This window comes from Capricornis sumatraensis, chromosome 7 (genome assembly GCF_032405125.1).
Source record: "Capricornis sumatraensis isolate serow.1 chromosome 7, serow.2, whole genome shotgun sequence".
Taxonomy (NCBI): Eukaryota; Metazoa; Chordata; class Mammalia; order Artiodactyla; family Bovidae; genus Capricornis; species Capricornis sumatraensis.
In genome coordinates this window covers 73,705,845-73,726,215 of record NC_091075.1, presented here as the reverse complement: position 1 = coordinate 73,726,215, position 20,371 = coordinate 73,705,845, and the positions used below count along the sequence as shown (strand labels likewise).

The 20,371-nt window shown below is 43.9% G+C and overlaps 1 protein-coding gene across 2 annotated transcripts; it reads right to left on the bottom strand.

The window, feature by feature from the left end:
- Window positions 1-4,320: 4,320 nt before the first annotated feature.
- SRD5A3 (steroid 5 alpha-reductase 3) lies at window positions 4,321-19,987 on the bottom strand. 2 transcript variants are annotated; one of them, XM_068975422.1, is made up of 5 exons: window positions 19,736-19,987; window positions 12,112-12,254; window positions 10,123-10,320; window positions 6,205-6,339; window positions 4,321-5,319 (listed from the first exon to the last, which is right to left on the bottom strand). In XM_068975422.1, the coding sequence occupies exons 1-5, from the start codon at window positions 19,954-19,956 to the stop codon at window positions 5,060-5,062; spliced, it is 957 nt and encodes a 318-aa protein (XP_068831523.1). In that variant the 5' UTR covers window positions 19,957-19,987; the 3' UTR covers window positions 4,321-5,059. The 2 variants fall into 2 exon arrangements, with proteins under 2 accessions (XP_068831523.1, XP_068831525.1); XM_068975424.1 differs by lacking the exon at window positions 6,205-6,339.
- Between the last annotated feature and the right edge of the window lie 384 nt (window positions 19,988-20,371).

Here is a 20,371-nt window from a genome sequence, read left to right as displayed (position 1 = left end):
GGAGGTTCTTTCAGGAGCAGTGTCAGTTGAGTTGTGTGGTCTGGAGAGTGACTGGAATAGGTTGAGCAGTGAGAGGAAAAGAACTGGAGCTAGTAAGGACAAAATAAAACTTTGTAGTTTGGCTGCAAAGCCACCAGAAAAATCAGGTGCTATCCGGTGAAGGAAATGGGGTTAGGTTTTAAAAAGGTATTTTGTTTGCTGCTGGAAAAAAGGGCAAAACTTTGCTGACTTAATAGGAAGAATAGCTAACCAATGTCCTTATGTAGACTCTAGTGCCCAAGCAGAGGGCCTAGCTTCAACTAGAAACCCAAACCGACTGTTTTTAGTTTCAGGAAAAAGTTGTAAATGATTTTGAAATGAGCAAAAAAAAAAATATTACTAGTGTCTAGTCTATCATACTCTTCAGGTTATCTGCACCTTGTCTTTGAACTATTTTATAACTTTCTAAGTCATAGACACTTGGTGAAGTCGCTTAGTCGTGTCCGACTCTTTGCGACCCATGGACTGTAGCCCACCAAGCTCCTCCATCCATGGGATTCTCCAGGCAAGAATACTGGAGTGGCTTGCCATTTCCTTCTCCAGGGGATCTTCCCGACCCAGGAATCGAACCCAGGTCTCCCACATCGCAGGCAGACGCTTTAACCTCTGCACCACTAGGGAATCCCATAGACACTTGGTAGGAATGCAAAATCTTTTCTATAGACATACAAATGAGTTTTGTCCAATGAGGGCACAACTGATTTTCCTCTCTTACTACAGAAGACAGTTTTGCATATATTAAGCAAATTTATTTTTAGCATGCCTTACTATCCATATGGGTTTCCCAGGTGGCACAAGTGGTAAAGAACCCACCGGCCAATGTGGAGACATGAGAGGTGGGTTCAATCCCTGGGTTGGGAAGATCCTCTGGAGGAAGGCATGGCAACCCACTCAAGTATTCTTGCCTAGAAAATCCCAAGGGCAGAGGATCCTGGTGGGCTATAGTCCATAGGGTCACAGAGTTGGACACAACTGAAGCGACTTAAGACACACGCACGCGCATTATCCATTTATCTGTCTGCTCTTTGAAATTCTTTGAGCTGGTTCTAATGTCTTACTGGTTCCTTCACCACGATTTCAATAGAATCTTTGGCACATGTTCATTTTATATTTGTATGAGAATCATGATTATATATTCTTTTTAAAAAAGTATCCTTCAACAATAGTAATAAGGGCAGACAACATACAAGGGCAGATGCTTACGTGGGTGCAGTGATGGTAACCTGTGGAAGTTGTCTTCCAGCAGCTTCACTCTCGAGTCAGAGATGCAACACAGTCAGCAGAGTGGGAGAGTGAACGGAACAGGGATGCTCACTATGACTGCAGCAGTGAACACTGCTTGAGGTGAGTGACCATAATCTGAAGGGGGATGTTTGGGGACTGTATTTCGCCAGCCATAGTTCAGGTGCCTAGGTGCACACACAGGGAAGGGAGGGTTGAATTTAACCAGGGATGGAGAATGAAATGGCAACCCACTCCAGTGTTCTTGCCTGGAGAATCCCAGGGATGGGGGAGCCTGGTGGGCTGCTGTCTGTGGGGTTGCCCAGAGTCAGACACGACTGAAGCAACGTAGCAGCAGTAGCAGTACCTTAGTTAAATCAGCAGGAAGCAGCAATGCAGGGAGGCAAGAGAGCTGGGGACATTACAAATGGATGATAAGAATGATTCTCTTAAGTACATCAAGGAGATAAAACTTAGAGAGGTGAAGGACAATAATAATGTCATGGTATCAATAGACTGGAGGTCCCAATGGGGTGGAAGGGCTGTTGGAGTTGCTGTACTAGAACAATGAACTGGAAAGACAGGAGATGTCAATCAGAGAAGCAAAATATTCCACTTGGGACTAGCATCCTAGCATCTGAACATTCGACCGTTTGAGAGTCCCTTACCTGCTAACCACCAAACTGCTCTTTTGGTGGGCAGCAGCAGAGATGTTTTACATGGAGTGCTTACTTCCCCTACTCCTAGATTTATTCATATGGTCTTTCTCAGTGAGAAGATTCCATGAAATCAAGTCTTTTTACTTTAGAGTGAACAGAATCTGCAGAATCAGGCAGCACGATGAGCAGGGGCTCCATGGACCACTGTGCAGTTCGTGCACTGCACAGACACCAGGTTGAAGGATGACTGGGCCGAGATCCAGCTCAAGATCTGCTTGTTAAGCTGCACACCCATCCCCAGCTGCCTTTTACGCCACAAAGGCTCATGCCCTGCTCTCATAGGGATGCTCCTAGAGTAACGACTTTTTAATTCACAGAAAGATGCTATGTAGGCCAGGGACCCCTGATAAAAAACTGCACATATGCTACGAGGTTTTTACCCAGAGGGCTAGACTCAGGAGGTAGATTGGTCTTTCTGCAGAGAAATCCCTTGTGTTCTTTTGTCCCCTAAGCACTTCAAGTGTTCAGTCTTTTTGAAGGAAGAGACCTGATATTATGTGCATAGGGTAGCTCTTTATAATACAATGTTTATTCAAATAATTAAATTTTGTTTCCCTTAAACCAATAAATGGCATTCTAGATCGTCAGTATTTGAGAAAAATGATGAAATACGCATAATGTGATTTAGGGACCACTGCCAGCTCTACTGTTTCTTTTCCATTTATCAGAAAAATCTTAGAAGGTTAAGATACTGATAAAAATCAGTTGAATACTTTTTTCTGATAAGCAGATACTGCTTAGATATGTAAAAAATTTCTACTTGCTAGTTTATTAAGACCTCTTTAATGCTATCAGTTCGAGACAGATTCCTTATCAATGGTCCTTGAATTTTCAGGTAACTTTAGTTATGTAAATGTTTACAGTCTCCTTAGACTATCTATTAAGCTTCATATAAAAATATCAGCAAAGGCTTTTCCTTTTTTTTGGATAGGAATTCTAGTAATAACCACTCACTGAATTAAAAAGGTAACACAGAACAAAGCTTTGTGGACACAAAATCATCCATGCTCACCGAAAGCTCACTGAACGCAAATGTTAGTATAGAGGCCAAGCTACAACTTGGGAGACTTAAAAACAAAGGCTATTTTTAGCATACTTTTATAGTCAGTTGTTAACCCAGGAAATGCTGTTATGAGGTGGTTCAGTATCATTCCCTTGAACTTACTAGTAACAGAATGAAAGAGGAAAGCTGTTCAACTAAGCTAGCCGGTTAAGAGAGGAACCCTGCCCCAGGCTATTCCAGGACTACCCATGAGAAGAAGCTACAGACTGTCTCTGGCACTCTCCCTTCAGGCACACAGAATATTTTCACCAATGCAAAGAGCATTGCTGATAGCGATCTTGCAACGCAGCATGATTTTCAATTATTCTCCACGGTTGAGCTTTCATCAAAGACCACCTGACTTTGTTCTGAACCCCTTTGAGGACAGCACTACTTCCTTTTTTGTTTTCACCTAGAAATGCAATGTCTGAGCCAGGAAGGTGAAGGGAGAGCAGAGGTGTGATGAGGGTGGTGTGGGCACGGGGTGTACAGGGCGGACAGGGAACCCTCTCTCACAGCCCCATGGGCCTCCTCGCAGGGGTGATGATGATTTCACTTAAAAGTACAATGAAATTCCAGAGTAGTAGCCAAATTCCTAGTCTAGCCTAGTATGAAATTGCAAGCTAAAGCAAAATACATTTTTCTCCCCCAATAGTATGCTACTAAAAGTTATGCCATTTGTGTGGAAATTAAGACCAAAATGCAATGGGCTTCACATTTCTGAAGTAGGAAATTTTGTTCCTGAAAAGTCAGACTGGAAAGAATCTAATAGCTTTGGTTTATCACTGCAGAGATGCAGGTGGGGAGGACATCCTTAGACTGCATTCCATCTGTGTTGGGTTAACAATGAGGTGCTTTCCCTCATAGCATGGTATCAGTTCAGTTCAGTACAGTCACTCAGTTGTGTCCGACTCTTTGCGACCCCATTAATCACAGCACGCCAGGCCTCCCTGTCCATCACTATCTGAGCACAAAACTTTAATAGACTATAATAAAACATCTGTATAAAAGGAACAGTTAATACCTTGGCCAATAAGCCAGTAAATCTTATGTTGCACAAATGTGCAGTTTTTAATGCACCGCTTAGACTATGGTATTATTTTCTACTTTCGCACTATGCTTTTATATCTACTTGATTGAATGATGGGTATTTTCTTTAAATAAGCTATTGTCAGTATAAACTTTAAATATCTTTGGATTCATTCTATTAAGTTAAAATAAACTCAGTTATTAATCCAATCTAAGTAACTACGTACGAATGAGGCTATAGCGCTATCTGATCTGGAGTGTCAATGCCATTCATGAAGGCTTTTATGCATAAATACAAAAATACTTTTATTTTTGATACTTTCACTTTTAAGGTACTCCCTAGAAAGGGATATCAAAAAAGTATTAAATAAAAGAGGTTTCAAACTTTCTGTTAAGCTGTGATTTGAGGGGGAGATGACTACTGATGGTTACATTACTGGTAATCTTTGTGTAATAAGTATAAAATAACTTCAATAAACTCACTTTCCCCTGAATCCATCAGTGTGAAATTATACATTGCTGTTATTTTCAAGGGCTGTTCTGCTTTAACTGAAATGCAAGAAGCATTTACTGAGCACCTACTATATTGCTTATCCTGCTATCTAGTTAGTTTGTCCAGAGCAAAAACAAAGCCACACGTGAGCTTATCTCTTCCTTTGTATATATATGTATTTGTTAGATGCTGTTCATATATTCTTGGCTGGTTTTGTTTTTGAAGCAGCTTTAAGTCTCATCTGCTCTTTATTTTTTAGCAGCTGGTTGGTTTTATAGGGCATCTCAGAAAGCACACACAGCGTTCCCAGGTCTGCTGGGAGGAAGGATTTCTTCTCTGAAGACTCATTTTCTGGAGGGGTATGTCTTTGCTCACACAGTGAAGGCTTTTGGAAACAGAAATGGAACAGAGAGTTTCAAGCCATTCCATAGAAACTGTCCTTTGGTCTCTAGACTTGCTTGTCCTTAGGAATTGAACCCGTCACTTGGTTTGCATTCTTTATAACTGGAGGTTAACTTAAAACAGAAATGGCAGGAAAGCTTTCCTGTGCTTCGGGTAGGAGATGAATTTGCTTCTGTAGAATTTGTGGCTGAGGAAAGCAGACAGGGCCTGGCTGAAGAAGACATATGTTACCACGAGCCACCAAGTTAAGTTGTAGAAACCGAAGGTGACAGCCATGGAAATGTAGATCATCAGCTCTGCCAAGTAGTTAGGGGAAGAGACGTACTCAAACCAGTCTCCAAAAGGGATTCGGTGGTTACAGTGAATGACCACTCCTGAAACGGGAAAAGAAGATACCCTTAACATCTGAAGCTGCTAGAAGAGAGTTTTACCACTCTGCTCCCAAAACCATTTATAAAAACTCAACCAGAAAAGGATGTCACAGACCTGTACAAACCACCATGCTGTCACCACCTCCACTGTCAACCTACTACATGTCAGAAAGTCACAGACTGAAGTTATACTAACTGTAAATAAGCACAAAAGAAAGCCTCTTTCTCCAACAATCCTCCAAGCTAGTGATGAAGAGCTCAGATTCCAGAGTCAGACTGCGTGAGTTAGAATCCTAGCTCTGCCACTTACAAGCTGTGCAATTTTAGGTAAGTTGCTTAACCTCTCTGTGCCTGTTTCCTCACCTGTAAAATCAGGGTAAGACTGTATTTGCCTCAAGCGAGTACTGTGACATTACACATAAAGCAACTCAGAACAGTGCTGGCACAAAACAAGTGCCTGATAAATGCTGAGTAGCACTGTTCAATTTTTATTATTTCAAAAAGCCTAATAAAAACTGCATTTGTGATAAGTCAATACAAGCTAACTAAAAAAGGTAAGTTTTTTTATTTTGGCTGGAACGATACTAACTTGGCACAGTAATGGTAGTGCTGACATGCTGGTTAGACACATATACGCAGTGCAGGCCCCAAAATGTGGGCACAGAATAGTCACAGAATGTCAGGGCTAGATGGTGGCAGGGAGGGCTGTCAGTAAAATGCTCTCATTTTACAGATGGGAAGATCAAGACCCAGACAGTCTTGTCAAAATGAGTATTTGATAGATTGATTAGTTGACTAATTAGGGCAGGAAAGAAAAGAGAGAAAGAATAAGTACATTTAACTCCTGAGGGCTAAAACCCCAGTCAGTGGTTCTAAAAGATATCTTACCTGCTTTGTTTTTCCTGAGATTGCTGAGAATGACATGACATTTATACTGATGGGCAGATGACCAGATGAACATCATCATTCCGAGGATATGGAACCACCGAGCCTGCATCAAGAGATTCTTCCCTATCACATAGACTACAGAAATAAGAATTACCTTATTAGCCAACTCTGCAAAACTTCAGAGGCTCAGTGCATTAAAAAAATCATACAGTCTGCAGAACACAATTATCCACTTATTCGGTTCCTCCTGACTAGAAAACCACCCTGATATCATTTCCCAAGCACAGAAGGGAGAACACCGTCCCTGTGGATGAAGGAGGTGTGCTCCTCAGCTAGGGGCAGCTTCAGGGCTCACTGGCGGAGAACTCCAGGTCGGCACATTCTCCTGCTCCTTCTTCAAGTGCTTCAGGCACGGGGATCAGCTCTGTGGGTCAGCTCCCACTCTTGTGATGTACTCTTGTGTGGTGAGACCACTCTGCATTTTTATTGCTAAGCCTGGTGTGATGTTTTCTTTCTTGCAGTCTGCTGTCAGAAAAACACCTTCTGAAGGATCTCACCTGAGCCATCTCTAGGGAAACTTTGAATACTGACTTGATTGGCTCCAGCCAATGAAGAAAATCACTGGAAGTAAAGGTGAGGGGTGGAGCTTCTCAAAAAGGGAAATGTAAACTGCAAGGTAAAGACCAAAGCGATATCCTGTTCTGATCAGAGAGAACCCAGTCAAGAGATTTTGTTTCAGGAGTAGAAACACTCAAAGTTCCAGCTTTCTTTTTCTTCTCTAGGTACCAAGAAGACAGGAAGAATGAAGGTTTTCTAAGGACTGGCATCAGAAAAGCAAACTGAGGACTTGCCTGTGTTCAGCAGGAAGCAGTGAGGTGAGTCAGGGACTTGAATGAAGGAAACAAAGCTGTCCACTGACAGTGGGGAGGAGCCTAGGCTCTGGAGCCGAGAGGGAGCCCCTAAAAATTGATTTAGGCATGAGAACCAAGGATCAAGCTATTCCATACGGGTACTTGGAAGTAGGACTCAGCTGGTGACAGCTAATAACTAACGACAGTCCATCAAAGTCTAATTGAGTTAATTTCTTTTAAAAACGATAAGTCCCTTAATGTTTACTAGGTTCAGCCATTTAACTAAGTGGTTATATTTTTATAAGTTAAAAACAAACAAAATATGAAAACCAGTTTTAAATCACAGGGGCCTTTAAGAGCAAGTCACCACAGGGTTAGAAGGTGGGGAGTTCGCCTCACTGCTAAGTCACCTACTCTAAAGGCAGACAAATTACCTATGGAGGAAAAAAGATTTTTCAGAGTAAGTTGAAGTTATAATACAGGAAAGGGGAGGCAGGCAGAAGGCTATTTACCGAGGGTCTAATCTGTGTAGTAATTATTTGTTTATTTATTCATTCCTTATGGATTGTCTACTGAGCGTGGCATCTCTCGTGAGGGATAAAGCAGTGCGAGTCAGGTCAGATCCTAGTCCTCACGAACTCACATTCTAGTAGCAGGAGATGAAACAAGTTTAAAAAATCAGTAATCAAGATAATATAAGGGAGAGATGGGGCTCTGAAGAAAAAACCCACAGAACAATATAATGGAGAGTGGCTAGGGGCAGACCCTCTAGACTCCGAAGACAAGGACATGTGAAGATCTGGGTAGTTTACAGATATACACTTTCTTCCCATTTTCGTAGGAACCCTCTGAAATCAGTGTATGTCCCCAATTCCAGATAAAGGTCCTGGAGCTCTGATAAATTAAATAAGCCAGAATTCAGACTCAGGCCCATCTGACTCCTAAGCGCCTATCAGACCATGAAGCTGGCAAATGCCCCAGTGTGCTTTCTTCCAATGAATTCCTGAAACCAGTCTTCCCCAGCCTGCCCCAAATGACTGCAGATGACCTCCTGAAGGACAGGTAGGTGAAACTCAAGTCTCAGAGAGCTTCAGAAAGGAGTATCTACAAGCTATTTTGTGGGTGTCTCAGCAGCCTTTCCTTGACTGTTTCTATAGGAGGAAGAGCAAGAGCTGGGGTCCAGGCCAGCAGAGGAAACTCCAGGAGAGACACGTCATGCTGACAGTTTACAAGTCAGTAGGTTACCAAAGTGCTCTGGAAAGTTCCTTTGGGTGAAAACCTAGGACTGTTCTTCAGGAATGACAGCTCAAATAGTGACATGGGCCGAAAAGAATGCCACAGCCAAAAGCTGAGGGAGGAAAAACTGACTTAAGTTCAGAGAAATCAGATGGAGAGATGCCAGCTGAGTGTGGCTAGAGCCAATAAATAATTCAGGAATTGAGAAAGATTATCGGTAAGTCGTACTTTAAAATCATTCCTCAAGCCATGGAAGCCTTGGGTGGTGTACAGCAACAGAGAGAGGCTGATCAAAGGGCGCTCAGCGTGGAAATCAAACCTGTGGAGAGAGCTCACTCACTGAGTACTGGAAATATCCAGACCATGGGCTCAACTGACGAGGAGGGATAGAGCAGCTTTAGGAAACAGAGAGACTTGGGCTTAGAGAAAACAGTTGTGAATGATCTACCCTAGCACGTGTGGGCTGATGGATACTAAGGGTGCAAGATGACGTTAACCTAAGCACTAAAAACTCACTTCAATCACCCCAAATGACTTGAATTCTTTATGATAAACATGCACTGTTTTCATAAAAAAAAAAAAAAAAAAGATGGTCAAATATCCTCCCTCCCTTCCACCACCCCAGCCCCCAAAATCACATTTCATTTCCTCCTCATAAACCAAGGCTGTGATTTTGCTTCCCTCTTCCTAGCAAGTGACAGCTTCGGAAGTGTTAAGACACAACTTTGATTTACCACAGTACTCTTGCCCTCCCCTCTCAGGCTGCCTCACTTGAGAAAAGTTTTTTTGTAAGGGGAACCACCACAAGAACTAAATGGCAATAGAATGGCTCCCTGCCTCCTCTCAAATCCCAACTTGGCACCAGGAGCTGGGGCCACCCCTTCCTCCTCTGGTGTTCCATGATTTCACCTTGCACAACAACTTCACCTTCCCCAGCCTCACCCCTCCACCCCAGGATGACGAGGCTTTGGTGAGACAACTGGGCTGGCTCGCCCTTCTCCTGCTCCAGTGAGCTCCCCTGCTTCCTGTTCTACTCCTGACCACACTGCCTCTTTCTTTCCAGACTAACCCACAGAAGTTCACTGACTTCAGTGCCACTGAGGGGAACCCCGTGGCCCATTTCTTCACCCCTAAACCGAGCCTCCAGAGGACTCTGCACTTCACTCTCTTTACTGAAGGCACTGCTGCTCATGTTGGCATCTCTCAGGTTTCAGCAGTTATGGTTAATGTGATGTGTACCTGCTGGGTGCCCTTGGGCATGCTGACTGGTTTAATTTTTAAAATTTTTATTGGAGTATAGCTGCGTCACAATGTTGTGTTGGTTTCTGCTGTACAGCAAAGTGAATCAGCCACAGATACACATATATCCTCTTCTTTTTTTTGGATTTCCTTCCCATTTAGGGCACCAAGGAGCACTGAGGAGGGTCTCCTGAGCTATACACAGTAGGTTCTCATTGGTTATCTATTTTATACATAGTATCAATAGTGTCTCCCAATTCATCCCACTCCATCCCTCTCTCCCTTGGTGTCCACACATTTGTTCTCTACATCTGTGTCTCTACTAGGTTGCAAATAAGATCGTCTATACCATTTTTCTAGAGCCCACATATATGCGTTAATATATAATGTTTATTTTTCTCTTCCTGACTTATTTCACTCTTTATGACAGCCTCCAGGTATGTAGAGTTTTTAAAGCTACAGTCAGAGCCCAGACTCCTCATATGCTAAGCGGATTGGGCAGGTCTCTTCCTTTCCAACTTCCGTAATGCTTGGTGGGGAGAGTCTCTCACATACTCAGTGACTCAGCTGACGGACCCCAATGACCACTCACCATTCCTGCCGTCCATGGGCACTTGGCTCAGCACAGTCAGGCCAACAAGGATATAGTACACAAGTCCAAAACAGTACTGCACGACGTGGATCACGGCATTGGAGAAGACACTGACATAGAAGCACTCAAAGAGTCTTCGCAGGCTGTGCAGCCATAAAAACACCAGCACTAAGAACGCAGACAGCGCAAGCTCACCCCCTACGATTCAGAACGGAACATGCTCAGCATCTCTCTCCAGGGATAATTCAAAGTTATGTCCGTCCTTACTGTTAGGCAGTATTAAACAAGATCAGAGCTACGAAAGGGTACCAGATATCATCCAGTCTAACACTTCCATTTTTAGTGGCAATGAGGAAGTGAGCCAAGTGAGTCAAGGAATTTGGCTAGTGACACAGTGGAGACGAACTCAGGTCTCCTGTCTCTACTTTGTGATGTGAAAGCCGTCTGGGTTATGGGGCTGGGAAGGGTCTGTGCTCTCAGAACCCAACTCCAGTTTCTGGGTCCCTGACATTTGAAGATGGGTTTTCTGGGTCCCATTTGAAGACTCAGGAAGAGTTCCTGGATGACTTCTGAGCCAGGCCCCCTGGTGGGATGCCTGAGGTCAGGGGGACACGTGACACAGGAATGTATAGAAGCAGAAAGGGGCATGAAAATGGAGTGGGAAGAACTGTGCATTTCTTTTCATACTAAGGGGGAAAAAATGATACTTTTGGGGGACTGTGAGCCTTGAGATCTATCTATCTGCCTTTTGCCCCTCTGCCCCAAAACAAGTCAGAAAAAATGCTGGTTTTTAAAATGACATAAAATCTAGATTTTTCAAAAACTGTTATCATACAACATAAACATACAATAAGAACACAGCCTAATAGATTTTTACAAACTAAACCCGTATGACCAGATCCAGAAATGGAAGACAACCAGCAGGTGCTTGGGTTCCCTTCCAGGCACTGCCCCTCCCCTGACTCTCCGAAGGGTACGTTCTATGGAGACTTCTGTCATATTGGCTTGGCCTGCTTTTCTCTTTTAAACGTAGTAAAGATCTAGTTCTAACTCCTCGGCAACAGGTTAAAACAAACAATCAAACAGAACTCCTCGCAATCACCGTCCAAATACTAGAACCCCATGAACCCTCCCGTACACAAATGAAGGCATACAGTGTTAAGTGGTCAAGTGGGATTCGCTCTGGTATCTTCCCCTCCCAAGTGGGCTCTGCATACGTTTCCTGTCTGACTGTCATCTTTTGCAAAAAGTTCCTCTGTTGATACAGAAAAAGGATTGTTCCTAGGGAGCCAGTGGTTTGGCTGCTGGAACAAAGGAGAGACAGCCCCAGAACAATGTATTTCTAACTCTTCCCCTCTCCTGCTGCCTGACATTAAGTGAGGTCACGTTATGGTTTTCACCTTCAATGCCTTACTTTTTAAATCGTTCTGTGTGTCCTTTATTCAAGGCACAGTGAGGCCAGTTAAGGGCTACTTTGTAATCATCTGGTCAACAACTACTTCCAGTCAATTTTATTATATAACCAAAGCCCCATAGCATAACGAACATTTTTAATCCGTGATCAAAAAGTAATTTTCTCTCAAATTTCTGGAGTCTGGAGGCATGATTTTGGTTGGAACTACATATATGATAAATGTTTCAAGGCAAACCTGAGGAATCTTAAAAGTTTCTCCCCTTAATTGTAAAGACTTCTGCATAAAACAGTACTAAAAATATCAGAGGGAGAATGGCCAGTGCTGTTTAGCACAGCACTTGCTGGGAAGTCAGGGATGAAGAGTCGACTTGCAGCTCTGCCGTGATCTCAATGAAGGACCTGAGGCCTCCTCCTTGGACATCTGGCTATGATCCACGCAGAAGCCTTTCTGCCCCCACCCTTAACCCGCTGAGGAAGAGCCTGAGAGAAGCTACGAAGTACCCAGAACAGCTTGCCGCAGGCAGGAAAGTCAGGAACAGGACGCAAGGGTTGGAATTAGCCAGGGGAGTTGTTACCTCGGAACTGCGCAGTCCCAAGAATTCTGAGCAGACCATGAAGCCAGTTTGGAAAAGGTGCTCCCATGAACAGAGAGTGAGTAAGGCTCCAAAGCAGGAACCCATTCCACAGCACTGAGATGATGTAGAAATGCGAAAAATACCTGCAAAGAGAAAACAGGTTAGATAATGATCAAAGCAGACCCACTGGAAGCCATTATGCTAGAGACTATTTCTTGCTTCCTCATCCTCTTTTCCCTCATGCTGCAAGCATAGTTTTGCTTTTTTAATAGAACCTGAATCCTACAGATGTTCAGATTTTTGAAATTTCCTTTCAGATGATAAGACTGGTAACTAATAGGAAAAAGAAGTTTCCTGAGGTTAATAAGAACACAAATGGCCTTGTTAAATTTAGATTAAAGTTAACTGTCTTATCTTCGGGTAACAAAATTGGGCTCAAACTCAAAAATAGAGGGCCCCAGGGCCTGGCAGGGAGAGCCTAGACTGTGCTACCACAAGCCAAACCTGTGGGAGATTTCTAAATCTCAAGTAATATTGCTGCAATAGCCATACAACAGTTACACAAGATTTGCACAATCACCGGCTCACAGGGCTGCAAGAAACCTTAAATAGGTCTTCTGATTTAGTGTCTTCCTAAATTGTGTCGACCTAAATTACTTCTATGATAACATGACAAATAAGAACTCATAAAACTAGCTATCAATTCCTGATGGGTACAGTCTCGTACAAGTACAGTGTGTGTGTTGCCATCAACAGAGTAACAAATGAAATAAAACTACAAAAGCAACAAAAATTGCAATTAACAGAGTAGATTTTATGTGGTTTGCTGCAATGACACCACCTGGTATGGTATGAGGGCCTGCCACGGGTTTTTCTGAGGTCTCTTTTTCTATTCGTCTACTAGTTTTCTCTATTTGAATCAACTTAAAATCTTTCTGACTCTGCAAGTTGCCTGGACATCACCTGGCCTTCCCTGGTCTTCAAAGCATCACAGTTATGCTAAGCCTTGCTTCTTGTCTCATTAATCTGTGATGCAGTAAGACAGCCTGGAGTCAAGAAGACTACACACGGACTCAAGAGACTCCCCTTCTAGGTGATCCAGAATATGTTTCTAAGTCCCAGAACTCACAGTCCCCTAGGCCATGCCCACAACCTAGTCTAACTAACGCTGATCTAAGCTGATCATTCCATAGCAACCCACTTAATTCTCCCACCATTGTTACAAATTCTGTCACTAGATCTGTCCTGAGATGTCCTATTAATCCTGATTCAGGTCTTCACGCTCAAGGGCTTAGTTCAAGCATGAGTGTCGATTCTGCCCCCTCTGCCCCATGCCTAGACCCTGGCCTCTGGCTGCCTACCAGAGTCTTCCTTAAGATACACCTGCTAGAACTGAGCCCAGGTCTGGTCTGAGCCAATAGCTCAGAATGGCAGCACTGCTCTGCAGGTTCCCATGGAAAGATGAGGGGACAGCTTCTGAGGGGCAACTTTAGAGCCACTTTACCTACTTCATTTTTTCAACAAAAAATTACTGAGCACTTCGAACCTGCTGGGTGATGTTCTTGGAGCTGGAGATGCAGCAGGGAGCAAACTGACCAGGTGCCTGGCTTGCTGAAGTTTATCTTTCCGTACAGAGTCAGCAAATCAATCTGTAGACATCCTGCCTGATGCTGGGTGATAGGACAGAGGTGGTGCAGAGGAGAGGTCATTCTGGATGGGTAGACAAGGATGGCCCTTCTAGAAGTGATGCTTGGCTAGCAAGAGTAACCCTTGTGAATTTCTAAGAAGTTTTCTAGGCAGAGGAAACAGCAACCGCAAAGGCCCTGAGGTACAATAAAGGACACCTACATAGATAGTGGGCTTCCCTGGTGGATCAGTGGTAAAGAACTCTCCTGCCAATGCTGGAGATATGGGGTTGATCTCTGGGTCAGGAAGGTCCCCTGGAGAAGGAAACAGCAACCCACTCCAGTATTCTTGCCTGGAAAGTCCCAGGGACAAAGGAGATTGGTGGGTTACAGTCCAAGGGGTCCCAAGAGTCAGACGTGACTTAGTGACTAAACAACAACGTATGGACAGTGCTACAGCATGAGAAAGGAGGGGAAGATGCTATGGGGTCCTGTAAGGGCACTGGCTTTTAAGTGTGATGGGCAAGCGTTTGAACACAGTGACTTGAAGGAATAATTTGTTTTAAAAATCTCTCTGGCTAATAGAAAAGTTCTGGAGATGGACAGTGGTGATGACTGCACAACAATGTGAATGGACTTAAAGATGCTGAACTGTATACTTAGGGTTAAAGTGGAAAAGGTTATGTATATTTCATCACAATCTAAAAAAAGGGAGTATGTGAGAGAATGTGTGTGTGTGTGTGTGTGTGTGTGTGTGTGTGAGAGAGAGAGAGAGAGAGAGAGAGAGAGAGAGAGAGAGCATAGCTCATTCATTTTGGTCATTGTTTAAAAAATCCCTCTGGTACTTAGGTAAGAGGATCATCTAGTTGGGGGAAGACCAGTTAAGAGTATTCATTCCATCTTCCCAACAATCCTGGCAAGTTTATGTGGTTATCTTCACGTGGCAGATGAGAAAACTAAGGTTCAGAAGGTTCAGTTACTTGTCCAATGCCTACCAGTAAGTGGCAGTGTTTGGCTCCAGACTCAGCCCTGAAGACCCTGAAGGTAAAAGTCATATGGCTGTGCTCCTGGTCATGCGATCGAGACTTGTTTGAACCTGCTTTTCCACCTCTACCATTACACATACCAATTTATACCAAATCATGAGTCATTCAAATCCCTCACATGTTTGATATAAGCTGCTAAGCCACATTTTGCTCTGCCCTACTTGTGCCATAGGGTTTTGACAGGCTGACTTTTCTTATTCCTACATTTTGCACATTCTCTCTCATTTTGTTTGCCTGATGCCTGCTTCATGATATGTGTTCTACTTTTTATTTGAGGTTGCATCTCTATTTATTAATGTATTTGGTTGTGCTGGGTCTTCGCTATGGCACTCGATCTCTTAGTTGCACATGCAGGGTCTAGTTCCCTGAGCACGGATTGAACCCGGGTCCCCTGCATTGGGAGCATGAAGTCTTAGCCACTGGATCACCAGGAAGTCCCATATTTCTTTTTGAAAAGAGCCAGCTCTAGCCTCAAAAGCAGACTGGAAAACTCCACTTCCTTCTGTTCTAAATACGCTTCCCTGTTTTTCTTCCATTCGCACTATGCTTAATTGAAATGAGCCCCTGGGAGCAAGGATACAGTGACCCTTACGGTAACACAGGACTGGGCACCAAGCAAGCACTCCTCTGACTTAACCAACAGTTTGATATCTATTATAAGCCAGGGACTGCTCTAGCTCGGGAGATACAGCAGTGAACACAAAGGACAACAATTCCTGCCCTCATGGAGCTTATACTCACAGTAACACACAGAAGTAAAATTTATAGCACGTCAGTAGGTGATAACTGCTAATGAGAAAACTAAAGCTGGGAAGAGGAATGCTGGAGATGCAGCATTATATTTTTAAACAGGGTGGACAGGGCAGGTCTCACTGACAAGCTAGTATCTGAGAAGAATTATACGGAAGTGAGAGCATACACCACCTGGCTATTTGGGGGAACAGCTTTCCAGGTAGAGGAAACAGGCAGTGCAGGTGGGAGAAAGAACAAGTAGAGAGAGACCCAGAAAACTGGATTGGAGCCACAGGAGGGGCAAACTATAGGACCTCAGTGAGGTGGTGAGAACAAGACGGTATAAGGTTTTGGACTCTTCTGTGAGTTGGAAGCCACTGGATAGTTCTGAGCCAGGAGATATGATCTGATTTAATACATATTTACTGATTGCCAGAACTGATCCCAGGACCAGATAGGGGAGTTACAGGGATAACTAAGGAAGGAAACTAGGCTTCCTGGCGGCTCAGTGGTAAAGAATCCGCCTGCCAAGCAAGAGACGTGGGTTCAATCCCTTGGTTGGGAAGATCCTCTGGAGGAGGAAATGGCAACCTACTCCAGTACTCTTGCCTGGGAAATCCCATGGACAGAGGAGCCTGGCAGGCTATACAGCCCAGGCGGTCACAAAGTTGGACATGACTGACTGGACACAAGTGTGCATGCACATACACACACACAAAGGAAGGAAACTAATGGTTACTGAGTTTTGTCTGGGTGCCTGGCCCTATGCTACGTGCTTTAATATCATCACCACCTATATGACAAATAGGTTCTATTACATTAACACTTTAATCCATACTACCACTTCTTGCCTGGACCACTGTTAACAGCCTCTCAACCAGTCTTTCCCACACAATGGCAAGTCATTCTTTCAAACATAAATTACATAATGCCACACCCCCATTTCCCCATCCTAAAGCTGCTTTCCATACACTCAGAATAAAATCTAATCTCCACCATGGTCCATAAAGCCCAGTGTCTGTTCTGGCCTCCTGAAATGAACTCATCTCCTGCCCTACCCCTTTCTGATCATCCTTTCCAGGGCAGTCACTGCCACACACATCTTGCTCATGATCAAGTAACCAGCTGGATTTCCTCTGAAGCACTTATTACCATATGAAATTATCTTGCTTGTTTTAAAAGATTTGTTTACATATTTACCGCTCCAAGGAACCTAGAACAGCTCTTGGCAATAGTACATACTCTGTCAACATTGGTTAAATAAATAAATGAATGAAAGAGAAGGTACCTCATCCAAAGTTACTTTCAGAGAAACTAGTCAAGTTAATAAATCAAACCTAAAATCTTTTTTCTTTGATTCATTCAAAGCATCGACTGAGGACTTTATTAAATCTGTCAGGCATTGAGCCTAGGATATAGCAACAAACAAGACAAATGTAAACACATGGAGTTTACAGTCCAGAGTAGGGATTCTTGACATTTTTCTTCCATGGACTCCTCTGGCAGTCTGGTGAAGGCAGCACGCCCCTTCCCAAGCCTAAAATACATGGGGATACAGAGGAAACCCAATTATACTGAAATATAGGTAACACAACCACTAAGAAACATTTGTGATATATGTGCTTAATTAATGTATTAAATAATGACAGACTGATGATAATACAGTATTTTTATATAGTGATGAAAATATTTAGTCTCTTCAAAATTTTTAATATAGTATTAAATTGCAGGTATTGCCGATTCTACTGCAGATATTGGTAATTCTACTGTGGTTTGTTGATTCCATTCATTACTAAGAAAATGGTGAATTACAGCTAGAGATTAGTGAAATAAAGATGTAATTTTTTCCAATCCAATTTGCGCTGAGTTCTATCCATAGATCCCCTGGATTTCTGGTTAGAATCCCTGAACCCCAGTAGGGAAAGACTGGATGACTCTCTTTGTCTCTAGAGCTGAATTTAATTAAAATGTTTCTATAATATTTTGAAATATTAGAAATAAAAGTTCTTCCATGTGCACTATGAAAGTCAAGAGCATTGTGACTCATGTTTGAGGTCAGGTATTTATTCAGACTTTCTGGAAAGTCAAAACTTCAGGAACCAAAAGAAAACAAGAAAAGCAGTATCACCTTAATTAAAAAAAAAAATCTACCAGACAGGGATTATGGAGTCAAACATTCCATGAACTCAATTAAGGTTTAATTCTTTACCATTTATGAAAAAATAATTCCTCGCAAATTAACTTGAGCTCTTAGGTACAGAAACATGATTCACAGCTGCCTGTTTATAAGTGTAAAAGTTATAGGCTTATTTTCATTTTTAAGAGTACTATTGAATTTTGAACAAGGAAAAGTACTTCAATATAGCATCTAGACATTTTTGACTTTCATTATTGGCCTGGAATAATTGTACCTGCTCTAGAATGAAAAGAAATTTCAGCTTCAATTTAGGGGAAAAAAAGTCAAACAAAACACCATAGGATGGTCCATTCCAGAATTCTGGAAGAAGAAAAAGGTATAAATTATTTCATAATATAGTAGAAATTACAAGCAGCCCAAACAGTACCCATTTTGCAATAATGAATAAGGAAAAGATATAAAATCTGTTTCTTGGCTGCCATATGACCACAGACTGGAGTAGTAAGAGGTGGGGTATGGGAGCCAAGTAAACAGGTAAGTGCAGGAGATGATTTGAAATCTGCCCTTTAATCAGTGACACTAGTATCTTTTTTAAAATTTAGAAAGTAAATTGTTAGAATTCACTCTCAAAACAAGTAATTGTTTTCTTCACTTTGTAACATTAAAAAAATGACAATCTAGGAATGTCCCTGCTCTGAAGTAGAAAAGTACTTACTACATTCAAATCCTGATTAAAAATAGGGTTGACAGGACATTTTAGCTTAAAAAGAGCCTCTAAGAAACAGGTTTAATCACAGTGTTTGAAGCATCTACTTCTTCCCAGATGGCGCTAGTGGTAAAGAACTCGCCTGTCAGTGTTGGAGACAGAGACGTGGGTTTGATCCCTGTGTTGGGAAGATCCCCTGGAGAAGGGAATGGCAACCTACTTCCGTATTCTTGCCTGGAGAATCCCCATGGACAGAGCCTGGCGGGCTACAGTCCAAGAGGTCGCAAAAAGTCATACACGACTGAAGGGGCTTAACAGGCATATGCTCTTCTTTCCAGGGCCTCATTCCCCAAAATGACCTAGCGGTCGCTTCTCAATGTTATATGTGGCGAGTATTTCTCCAACAGTCAGAAGTGGGAAGCCAAGTTTACTTACACCCGTTCCCATCTGCAGACCTGGGGAACAGCCTATTTGACGTTTAAGCGATAATCGAGGTAGTTTAGTACATCAGAAACCCTATCACATTTCTCCATACTCCTTTCTGAACGCCAACTTCGGCTGTATCTCCAAAAAAACGCCACTGTTATATACCTACCATCAAGAAGTGTTTGGCCCACTCTTCTCAGTTATGTTCCAAATTTAAAGTGAAAACACATGAAAAAAACCTCCCCGGACTATAATAAGCCTTACAATTTCTTCAACAATTATATTGAAGGCATAACGATTTAATCTCTCATTTAACTTAGTTATGAAATCTGTTGAGCTATGCGCTTAGGGACCACGCTTGCCTAAACGTGCCATCTTGGGCAACTTTCTCCAGGGGCACCTGCCTTGGTGCGGCTGATGGAGGTGGCGTCTGTTAGTGACCAGCGTCTCACCCTTCGTCCTGACTGTTGACTGTGAGGGAGACAAACAGGGGACACGAAAGAAGGGAGGGCCTGCCTTCATTTCTAGTGAGTCTCGGCGACCTCAAGTTAGGTTATGAGTCCCTAGAGTGCAGGACGGCGGAAAGCGAAATTAGGGACAAAGGAGACTTTACCACCTGGGTACCAAGCCTAAATTTGGAAGCGCAGCCATTTCCCCCGAAGGAAAGGCTAAGTTGAGGCCACAAGTTTACGTTCCTGCGCCCCTGGAGGTGCGCGTGGCTCAGCTTCCTCGGTGTCTCGGGACACTCCGCCACTAGGGCCGCAGAGCAGACTTGTGCAGTTGCCGGCGGGCGGGCCGGGGTAACGCCGCCTCGGGGAATCGGCCTGGGCTTCCCGGATCTGATCCGCGCCGGCCCCGTGCCCGCCTCTTCTGCCCCCTGCCGGCAGCTCGAACAAGGCGCCCCCGGCTCTCCTTGACTTGGCAACCAGGACTCGCGCCCGGGCACGATTACCTCTTGGGAACATCAAAAGCCCGGCAGGCGGCCGGGCGCGGCGGCGCCCCTTCCTTGGTTTTTCCGTAGCGGATCAGGTCCTGGAAGAATGCGCAGCCCGGAAGCAGGCCGGGCGGCACAAGCTGCAGCAACAGGGTTAGTAGGAAGGTGGCAGCCAGCGTGAGCCAAAGGACGCGCAGCGGGTTCAGCGCCGAGACCTCGGTCCCCGCCCACGTAGCCATAGCTGGCGAGCCCAGCAATCCAGCTCTCCCGGCCCCCGGAAGACCGTCTACTCGCGTGCGGCGCGCGGGCTCAGTCAGGCGGGACGTCGGGGCGCAGCGCGGGGCGGGCACGCGCTCGGCCCCGCCCTGGACACGCCCCCTGGGACGGAGGCACCGCCCCGCCACGGGGATCTCTGGTTAGGGTCAATTTGGTGCTCGCTGGTAGCAGTAGGTATACTATGTGAATCAGGGGTGCTTCGGTGGGACCCCGGAGATATGATTCAACAGTATGATTCAAAGCAGCGGAACGAACAAGGCCACATAACTGCAAGTCTTCGCTGCAGCATTGTTTTCATTGGAAGTGGAAACAATCCAGAATGTTCCATGGTAAGATATTTAGCTAAATTATGGTACAGTAACACATTGGAATATCATG

Bases quoted from the DNA above. Each gene is read 5' to 3' on its own strand.
- SRD5A3 (XM_068975422.1), bottom strand. From the start codon at position 19,956: ATGGCTACGTGGGCGGGGACCGAGGTCTCGGCGCTGAACCCGCTGCGC. The intron at 10,321-12,111 runs GTAACAACTCCC...TCTGAATCGTAG, and splicing joins TGGGACTGCGCAGTTCCGAG to GGGGTGAGCTTGCGCTGTCT. The intron at 6,340-10,122 runs GTGAGTGGTCAT...TTATTTCTGTAG, and splicing joins GCCCATGGACGGCAGGAATG to TCTATGTGATAGGGAAGAAT.